At 41.2% G+C, this 10,916-nt stretch overlaps 1 protein-coding gene across 1 annotated transcript; it reads left to right on the top strand.

Annotated features, from left to right (window-relative positions):
- The first annotated feature begins 3,409 nt into the window (after nt 1-3,409).
- LOC104937119 (UDP-glucuronosyltransferase 2B15) lies at nt 3,410-10,637 on the top strand. The gene is made up of 2 exons (XM_074527731.1): nt 3,410-3,508; nt 8,136-10,637. The coding sequence occupies exon 2, from the start codon at nt 8,148-8,150 to the stop codon at nt 9,729-9,731; it is 1,584 nt and encodes a 527-aa protein (XP_074383832.1). The 5' UTR covers nt 3,410-3,508; nt 8,136-8,147; the 3' UTR covers nt 9,732-10,637.
- Nucleotides 10,638-10,916: the final 279 nt, after the last annotated feature.

Below are 10,916 nucleotides of genomic sequence, written 5' to 3'. Positions count from 1 at the left end.
GTAAACATCTGTCACCAAGTGATAGAACATGCTACGCGTCTGAGTAAATGGTGTGAACACTGTCATGGGGATTTAAATGAGCCATATCATGACGCAGAACAATTGAAGGAAGGAAAGGTCCTGAGGCAGCAGGCGTCCCGGGAGCTTTGTTCAGATATTTGGGCTCCAGTTCAACTTTTGAAAAGGTGCAATGAATGTAGAAAGACTCCCATGAGAAAAAACAGTAAAACATGTTTTCATTTTCAGGCCTTCCTTATTTGAACTATCGCTATGGCAACAAATGTGTACATCGGCAATAACCAGCCTCTTTCTCAGACTGTCCAGCCAAACCTGTGGAACACCACCAACTGTGGCTGCACTGATGATTTAAATGTCTGTAAGTGTGTTTTTCTGCAGCACCTCCTGGTTGATTTCGTGCCGCTGGAGCTTGCAAATTTTGTCCTTAAGAGACACTGGACTGTGTCTTAAGTTCACTTTAACAAGGACTGTAGTCAAGATCAAGTCCAAGACCGAGCAGCTCCATGACCAACTTCAAGTCTGGTTGAGCCCTAGTCAAACAAGATTGGTATTCCATTGTCACAAACAGGCACAATTTTTAAATCCATGCAGTAAAAGACAAACAGCTTGTTTACTCCATCTGGTTTGCAGGGCTGAGAATGTTTTTTCCCGGAGACATAAATCCTGAGATGCATTTTTTCCTTTTGCGGACCGAAGTCTCAATTCAGAATCTGATTTGAAATCTGAAATCTTTTGCACCACTGCCGAGAATACTCTGAATATTACATCAGTTATCACTCCAAACTCATCTGAACCTCATTCCACGTTGATTTGCCTTCTGGTGCTTCTCTTGCTTTGCCTGTAACTGAGTGTTTCTGTCTCCCCCTGCTGAATTTACTGTGGACCATCCTTCAGATGGTGTTTATCCCATCATGCGTTCCACCTGTTTCCATGTCCATAAGGGTTTGGAAGAAAAGAGGAGGATGCCAGGGTGATTCTTCACTCTTTTTCTTCTTCTTTGCTGCTTTCTTTCTATTTCTTCAACCTTTGCTCAGGGAGATATGACAGCTGACTGTGTGTCGTAACATAACATCACCTCTTAGCCAGCTGCTCCTTAAGGCAACCTGACCCTCCAGGGGATCATGTGACTCCTGGTTCCCTCAAAATCACGCTGATTCATTTATTTTTCTTTCCGCCAGAGAGTTTTATGGGTCATCAGGCAGTCTATCTAATCTTGGAAATCAGTCTCAACTGCTATAGAATTCTTAGAGTGACGCATATCACGGTCTACGTAGATTTCAAAGAATGTTATCAACTTTCTATCCAGAAAATCAGCCCTATCTGATCCTACCTATACATAGATATCTGCAGAGTTGTCCCACCCTGTTAGGAGTTAGCAGCAGATGGCAAATGCTAACCTGACTGAAAGATTCCTTATCTTTATACACACAAGTACTGAAATACAGCCACTGCAGCGTTCGGGCCTCTTAGAATTTTTTTACAGTATCTTTTACAACTCAAAGCTTAATCTTTTCCTTTCCTTGTGTCATTTCTCTGGATTTCTCTGGGTCATAAACACCTGGAACAAACAGACATGTCTTGACAGCCCTGTGTCAACTGGTGTCAGCTATTTAAAAAGCAAAACAAAACAAAAAAAAACTGATGAAACATGGGTACAAGTAACTTATTGTGGCTGTATGATGCCATGTATTTATTACTGATGTTAAAGCTAAAGAGAGACGTCATCATTATTTAAATCTGATCTTTTTCAAATGAAATCTTTGGTTTGTTAAGAAGGTGTGTATGTGTGTTTTCGTATGTGGTCAGATACCTATTATTGTTTAGTTCTTGACACAACTGGGCATCTGTTAATCTTAACTTCAATTTATATAACTTAAAGGACCAGTGTATAGGATTTAGTGATTGCAACCACCTCACCTCCTAGCATAAAGGAGAAATTAGGGTGGATGCAACATGCAAAAAACATGAAAGGGCCTATTTAGGGTCAGGGTTCAGTTTGTAGAAACATGATTATTTATTATCTATTATTTTCAGTTATTAGTAGAAAACATAGTCAATATTGTACTATTGTAGTCTATTATGTCCTATATGGATTCATGATTGACACGGAATGACAATAATGCACAATATGAATGAAGACGGCAGTGGCAGCTGCTGCTGCCTCCTTATAAGTTATGCACTTTTCAAAGTTTTTTTTTTTGGTACAATTTTGCAAACTGCACCTTTATTATATTATCCTCTCAACTTCCTTTCTAATTTCATAATAACTAGATCTCACTAGATCTCTAAAAAAGATCTCATACTAATCATACAGACTTTTGCAGAGTCATGCTCGGAGCAAGCACGTGATTAATCACATGGTCACTTTAAAAGATTCCTGCCACACTTCGCTGTACAGATAGTAAGAGGCATGCCTGTTACTGAGTCTTATTCTTTACTTTTGACAATCGCGATTACTCTCATAAGTACCAATGATCAATATAAGGTATGATCTGTAAAGTAATGTTCGGGTTAACTCTGCTCACTCCTGTTAGGCTGTAAAGCAGCTACAGAATCAGTCCTCTCTACTTCTACTTAAATCAATATTAGCATTCCTTTTCAGCTGTGTCACTTTGTTGAACATATATATTTGTGTTACCCGTGAACTCTCGAGCTACATAAGCCACAAGCAGCATGCTGTTACCTCGAGCCGACTGTTGTTCCCTGGCTCAGGTTTATATAACTTCACAGGGGCAGAGGAGAGGAGGGGAAGGCTGCGGTTCACTGATACGACTGTTGAGCACCGATTCGTGCAGTTATTGTAATCGCCAATCCTCACTCTATTTTCCCTCCGCTGTGTGACCTCGCTGCTTCCTTCTTCCCTCTTTCCCTGCCACTCCCGTCTCACACGCTCTGACTGTGTCCCACTTTGGAGTTTTGCCTGGCTCTCCCTGAAGTTTCCTCACCAGAGGATTGTAAAGTCTGTGCATTACCTGTGACCCCTTTGATAGGAATCTTTAAGAAACAAGCTTCAATTTAGAGCTGAGCTGGAGATTAAATAATCAGTACCTTTGCATTGGGCAAAGAGTTTAATTTGTTAGCATTTCAGCATTTAAATCCATCAAAACTTTCTCTTGTACTGATTCTCTTGAATGAGTGGACACGTAAAGGGAAAGACAAAGACTACTGAAATGACTTGACACATTTAAAACAAACACAAAAAGTCGCCTACAGCACATGAAATTACAAATCCAGATTTAACGTGCACTAACTTACCCTGCTTTTAACACTGCTGACCCTTGCTCTTAATTAGACATAAAGGTTTATGCATAAGGCATAAACCTTTATGAGTGCTCTGTAGTTCACCTACTGGACTTTGCTCTGGTAGTCCTGTGTGTGTGTAGAGGTTAACCTGTATAGATGTGGACACGTAACACATAGTATTCTGGCTAACTCAGGATCTGGAGCTCGAGGCAAACTGCTGGATTCTGATGAATAGAAGAATAGCAAGGTGAGTCATTTTTTACAAGAAATAAAATGTATACATGTAAATGTCTTAACAAGCAGGGCGGGATAAAAGTTTAGTTTCAGTCTCTGCAGCTGATGAACATGCTGTCAGCATGCATAACAACAACGGTTCAGAATATTTATATGTGACTATTTCTATATAGTAGCAGTAGAGATGTAACAATATGGAAAATTTGATATCTCGATTATAGTGACCAAATTATCACGGTTAATGATATTATCCCGATATTCTTAATGAATGAAACCTAATGAAACTTTCACATTAAAGGGGCAAGCAATTGGCACAGAAAGAGTTTTAAATGAACAAATGATCGTTCGTACATAGAAAGTGTGCCTGTGTGAGTGAGAGGAGTGCCTCTTTGAGAAAATGAGTGTATGTTCTTGTGTGTGTGTGTGTTAATTTAATTCACTGTGAGCTGTGAATTAAATGAACACAGCATTTTATAATTTCCTGGAGCTAAAGTTACAGACAGCATAACTCGCTGTCAATATGGACTCACGTTTTTAAACTCGCTATTATAAATATGGCGTATGTTCTTCCTAACGTTAATGAACATGTTTATGTTTTTTTACGTCGCCTTGCATTGTGTCGGCTCCGCTCAGTGGAGTGGGTGCCTTCAGTTCCATTTCATTTGGAGACACAGCTGCTAGTTAAGTGTTTTAAAACGAAAAAAACGGAAAGCGTTGTTGGATTTTAGGAGGATAGATACTGCTCGAAGGTTCCGAGACTTGGATGAGGCTGTTGTTACATATCCTGATAATCCACCGAGATTGTGAGATTATTTTTAAACATGAACGGTAATTTTTAATCACTGTTTACATGATCAGTGGTGTGGCTAAAGTAGGGAAGGAACAAGAAAAACACTGCAAAGCAAACATCACCTCTTACTCATGTCTACACTGGCAAGCTGTAGCTTTGTGGTTTCGAAAATTTGCAAAGCAACACTTCTGTAAGTAACCTCAGAGGTGAGAAACATACAAAATAAACGGTAACACTTTATTTGAAGGGGTGTTCATAAGACTGACATGACATTGTCATAACTATGACATGACACTTGTCATGAACATTAATGAATGTCAATGACTGCTGTCATTAAGTGTCATGCGGTTTCTTATGTCATCTTTTACTGTCAACTGTACATGTTTGGGGTGTCTTTGTTATGACAACTTGACATTTACCAAGATGACATAGGCTGACCATGTCTTTGTCATGACAACTTGACATTAACCAAGAGCACTTGTCAGTAAATACTTTGTCATGACAACTTGACATTAAGCAAACCACATAGCTAAGAAGTGTCTTTGTCATGACAACTTGACATTAACCAGCATGACCTGCAGGTGACTTCGCTTCAGCCTTGCACCAGCCACTCACTAGCTTGGACCTGTGAGCGCCTAGGACTGGGGTGGAGACACTGTGGGTAAAAACCAGGGTGCTCTCCCTTGGGCCCTGGGGAGGAAAGCTTACTAACCTACTACAGCACAGCTGCTAGTGCATCAGCGTTAACATGCAAATGCTAACATGCTAATGCTAACATGCTGGTGTAACCAAGAAAAAAAAACATGTGCATTAAAAAGTTATATTTCATGTGCATTAAAAACAGACAGACAGATAATTAAGCAAAAAATGGTTTAAAAATGTTTTAATTTCATATCAAAAAAAGGAGAATATGTGAGTTAAAAGACGTCAAATTCATGAAGAAAATAGTATTTGTGGTTATTCATGTGGAAAAAACTAGGGGAACTTTAATTTGAAAGGGATGAGTTGTGGTCCCGGTCTGTCATACAGTCAGAGGAGCAGATGCAGTCTGTAAAACCACCTGACGCAGGTTCACTTTTCGCTAAAGCCTCTAGAAGGAGCAAAGGAAGCATGTCTGGACACGGTCTAATGTCAGGACGGAAGAAACAGAAAATGGATAAACTGGAAAAAAGGATAAAAACTGGAGAAAAAACCAACGGAGGAATCTCCCCGGACGACCACGACCTGCAGGAGTGCAGTTGGAGGATTCGCTCGGGTGAAAGCAGCGGTGAGAGATCGTCCGGCTGGTGCTATGCTAAATGCTAAAACGCAATGCACAAGCAAACGGCTAAGCCCGTGAGCTAACCACTAGCCTCAATGCTAATATCGGAGCGCTAGCTCCGGGCAATCAGCACTGCTAGTCACACCAAGTATTGATGAAGAAGCTCGGATGTAACAATTTTGCTAGCTTTAACTTGAGTTATGGTGTGCTATGTTGTGTGACTGTGATCATATTTGTTATTTTAAGCACATTATTTATGGTTTCTTACTGTGAACATTACAAAGTTTACATTTTGGTTATTTGTGATAATTAATATGTTAATTGCTTGTAAATAGCATATATATAGTGATGGTACTGTTAGAAAAATAATCATGGTATCATAATAACTTTATAATTATTTACCTTTTGCTTCTGAGAAATTGTGTCTTTTTTGCAATACAGTTTAGTTAGCACTTATCTCTACGTTAGAGACAATTTAAAGTGATTCATAGTTTAAGATCTGAGAAATTGAAGAAATATGTTCTGATCCACTTATGTGGTCAGGTTTTTTGAGGACCCCCTTGGATCGAGAGCCTGTCTGGAGGACGAGCCAGGAGAGACGCTGATGGCAGCCGACCCTGGGTCGTAGACGTACACCCGGAATTGAATTCTTTTGCTCACTTTTACACATACCACACACACCCCCACAATCTGTGGCTGGACTGACACCTAAAGGGTGCATATTAGTGAATTGAACAGAACAAAAAAAACACGCGCAGCTGCGAAACATTTTTTTTTGTTATTTTTATTTTTCTATACCTACCCGGGTAAGCTGTTGTATGTATTTCATGTGGTTTATTATTCTCCCCAGCTTCATATTAAATAGGGGAGGCATTGTTCTCATTAACAAAAAGAGCCACAGTGTCGTGTCGTTCATGTGCAGGGTTGGTTACACCTGGGCTCCGTAGCCGAATTTAAATCTTCTTTTTTCTTATTCTGGCCATTAGTTCAAGTTATTATTATCATTACTAATACTTTTCTGCTTCAGAAGGGTTACACTAATGTTAACTGCTAGCCCGTCAGCGCTAACATGCTAATGCTAACATGCTAACTGCTAGCTAAAAATGCTAATGCTAATTGCTAGCATGTAAGCGCTAGCTGCTCCTGTGTCTAAATAAACATGTTAAAAATGACTGTTTGAGGTGTGCTTTTTGAATACAGACCCCCAGCAACAGCCCACTCGTCACCTCAAAATTTCTTTTCTAGTACTGAATTTGATGAGCAGTGTCAAATAATGCATGGGGACGACGGGCCAGAGTCAGGCACACTCAAAATTTCTTAGAAATTTTGTAGTTGTCCATATTGTACCAGTTTACTTGAAGTTTATGACAATCTGATGGTGTCATAGCAGGTAAGAACACACATGTTGGTGTTGGTAAAGGATCCTATGGGGTAGTAACACTCATGACAATTAATGAGTAGTCCAAAGGTGTACTACTTACTTGGGCTCAAAGAAAATGCTTATGACACATTCATAAGGATGTCATGACGGGCAAAGTCACATTCATGATGGTGTAATGACAAGTGTAACATCATGTTGTTGGGATCTTACTGTGTAGCGTCACTTAATGACATATTAAGAATAGTCCAAGTGTACCACTTTACTTGAGCTCAAAGAAATTGCTTATGACACAATGACAGCAGTAGCATGCATGATGGTGTAATGACAGGCAAAGTCCGATTCATGATGGTCTAAAGATAGGCAATGACATGGACGTGAAGTATCATGTTGATACAAAGCCAGAGAATGAATAAACAAGTTTTAACTGTTGGTCCTGCCACGAAGGAGATGCTGAAAGTGACAGTGTAAGTTGTCTTGTGTAACGAAGCCAGTTGGTAGCTGTGCTGTAAGTAGGTTAGTAAGCTTTCCCTCCCAAGGCAAAGAGAGCACCCTGGTTTTTTACCCCTAGTGTGTCTCCACCCCAGTCCTAGGCGCCACAGGTCCACTAGTGAGTGGGCTGGTGCAAGGCTGAAGCAAAGTCACCTGCAGGTCAGCGGTTAATGTCAAGTTGTCATGACAAAGACACTTCTCAGCTATGTGGTTTTGCTTAATGTCAAGTTGTCATGACAAAGTATTTACACTAAGTGCTCTTGGTTAAGTCAAGTTCATGACAAAACATGGTCAGCCTATGTCATCTTGGTAAATGTCAAGTTGTCATAACAAAGACACCCCAAACAATGTCAAGTTGACAGTAAAAGATGACATAAGAAACCGCATGACACTTAATGACAGCAGTCATTGACATTCATTAATGTTCATGACAAGTGTCATGTCATAGTTATGACAATGTCATGTCAGTCTTATGAACACCCCTTCAAATAAAGTGTTACCAAATAAACTATAATAATGATCATGCACAGACATTTATCCACAGTAGGCTAAGACTTAACCACTTGGCCCTCCGCTGTATTGTATTTATTCGGCTTTGTGTTGCCTGCGTTCCATTGAAAATTGAGAGTGGTGACATCACATTAGACAAACACATGAGCCATACCCTGAAGCTTTTAGGTGTTACACATCTAACCATTTCTATCTGTTGTTTCTCACAGGGAATATCCAGCATGATCCATATACTCCTGACAGGACTCTGCTTCCTGTTACTCAGGCCCACTTGTAGTAGTGGAAGCAAAATTCTGGTAGTGCCCGTTGATGGCAGCCACTGGGTCAACATGGAGGTGCTGCTCCGAGAGCTGCACACCAGAGGCCACATCATAACTGTGCTACGCTCTGACAAGAGCTGGTACATCCCCAGTAACTCTTCGATTTATACTTCTATCAATGTTTCCACGCTGGAGGATGAGTCAGACATGAACTACTACAATAAAATGCTCCTAAATGTTATCGAATGCCGCAGGGCACCGAGTTTCATGCGCACCTTTAGCCAACAGCACTTGATCACATCCATGTTGGAGAAAGGGCATAAGATCCTTGCCAGAATGGCGGCTAAAATGTTAGATGACCCTGTTTTTATTAAAAGACTGCAAGATGCTGAGTTTGACTTAATGTTAACGGACCCTGCTCTGACTCTAGGAGTTCTTCTGGGTGGTTACCTCAAGCTGCCGATGGTTTTCAATGTGCGCTGGGTTAATAGTGGGGAGGGCCATCTCACCATAGCTCCCTCCCCTGTCTCCTATGTCCCTGTGTCAGGAAGTGAACTTGGTGATCAGATGACTTTTCTGGAAAGGATCAAGAATATGTTACATCATCTCTATAGTGTCGTTGAATTTCATGTAGTGATTAACTCTGCCTACTCAGATCTGTTCCAGCGTCACTTCCCTCCTGGAACTGACTTGCTGTCTTTGCAGTATGCAGCTGACATATGGCTGGTGAGGACAAATTTTGTCTTTGAGTTCCCTCGGCCCACCATGCCCAATGTGGTCTACATAGGGGGTTTCCAGTGCAAGAAGGCCAGTCCCCTCTCTGATGAGTTGGAGGCCTTCATGCAGAGCTCTGGTGAGCATGGGGTGGTGGTCATGTCTCTGGGGACGATCGTGTCAGCCCTGCCTCCTGAGGTCACAGAGTCCATTGCTGCTGCATTTGCTCAGCTCCCTCAGAAGGTAGTGTGGAGGTTTGTGGGTGAAAAGCCTTCATCCCTGGGAAACAACACTCTGCTGTTGAAGTGGCTACCTCAGAAAGACCTCCTAGGACACCCCAAGACTCGTGCCTTTGTCGCCCATGGAGGCACCAACGGCATGTATGAGGCCATTTACCACGGCGTTCCGGTTTTGGGCCTGCCTCTCCTCTTTGACCAGTTTGACAACGTACACAGGCTGAAGGTGCGTGGGGCAGCTCGGGTGGTGGAGGCCAAGTCACTCACCAAAGAAAACTTCCTGGAGGCTTTAAAGGACATCCTGGATACTCCCTCATACCGTAACAACATACAGCATCTCTCACAGCTACACCACAACCAGCCGATGTCTCCTATGGACACAGCCATCTTTTGGATTGAGTATGTCATCAGGAATAAAGGAGCAGCCCATCTGCAGTCAGCAGGTTTCAGTCTGCCTTGGTACTCCTACTACTGCGTAGATGTGGCTGTTGTATTTATGGCCCTCATCGGAGCCTTTGTCTGGGCTTCAGTCTTAGTCTGTAGGATTCTGTGCTGCCGACGATCCAGGAGAAAAATGAAAGTGAAAAGTCATTAGAAAATTACTCATGCTTCGTGACTGCAACACTTCAGCCTCATATTTTTACATTTTCCAGAAAATAAAGGTATTAATCAGTGTGTGTGTGAAATGTTTCTTTTACATGCAGAGAATCTTACAATAGAATTGTTGTCAGAGATGTAGGAGCAATAGCTTAGAGAAGAGGCCTCGCCTTGACGTATTTCGACAGTGTGCATTTGCATGCAGGGATTATGTTGTCGCCCATTTTGTGGCTGCAACGTAATCCTTGTGGCTCTAAAGTAATAATTTGCATGAAATCTAAATCAAACGACGGATATATTTGCCTGGCAGTAACATCACATGATGTCAGGTGCTTTATCAAAGATCTCATGTTTCTGATGCACAAAACCTCACAGATCATTATCTTCGGTGTCGACGCCTTACTGTTTGCCACTTTGCATGAAGAGAAACGTACAGAGAGCTGACAGAGTCATTTTAAACCCTCAAGAAGAGCAAGCACTGCATTTACTCTCTCTTTTGTAAGTCTCCCTCAGAAAATGCTGACATGTAACACATGTAACACAGACATTCTTTCTGTGTAGTTGCACGTCAGTAACTTTGTCTTACATACCAAGATATGTACTTAATAACCTACAATGATTTGTCGTCACTCTTTAAATGTGTATAAGCATGTATGTCAGACCCGATATATGAATGCTAGTGTACACCTTTAAACCAATTCGAATCGCTAGCATGAGGAGTCTTATCGTGAGATCTATTGAAAGCAGAGCTTGTACACCACAAGGTCAGGCTGCACAAGCTTGTGTGCTACACTGCAACACTATGGCAGACCTGAAGATGTTTATTACTGTAAAATGCTTTTACATAACCGGAGTTTAATCTCACCTGTACACATTCAGAAAGAATGTGAAGAAGAAGAAGAAATAAATAAACACGTTTGTTCAATGACTTACTAACTGATGAAGTACTGGAATGCACAAAATACATGCTGTATGCCCAGAGCACATACTGTATGGTTAAAAAAAACAGTATTTTACATTGATTGAAACAAATGTGAGTTTCAGGTTGCAACTTCATGCCTTTTTTCTCAAGCAGGTCAGCAAAGGACTGAACAAGTAGATACTGACAGGCATTGTGGTAAGCCCTCGAGCATATTAAAGTGTTCAGATAACTACATAGCCTTGTTTCTTTGCCCTTGCTACT

Source organism: Larimichthys crocea, chromosome XIV (assembly GCF_000972845.2).
Source record: "Larimichthys crocea isolate SSNF chromosome XIV, L_crocea_2.0, whole genome shotgun sequence".
NCBI classification, from domain to species: domain Eukaryota; kingdom Metazoa; phylum Chordata; class Actinopteri; family Sciaenidae; genus Larimichthys; species Larimichthys crocea.
Note: the sequence above shows the minus strand (reverse complement) of the source record. Positions and strands in the feature narration are given on the sequence as shown.

Excerpts from the sequence above, each read along its gene's own strand:
- LOC104937119 (XM_074527731.1), top strand. The coding sequence starts at position 8,148 with ATGATCCATATACTCCTGACAGGACTCTGCTTCCTGTTACTCAGGCCC.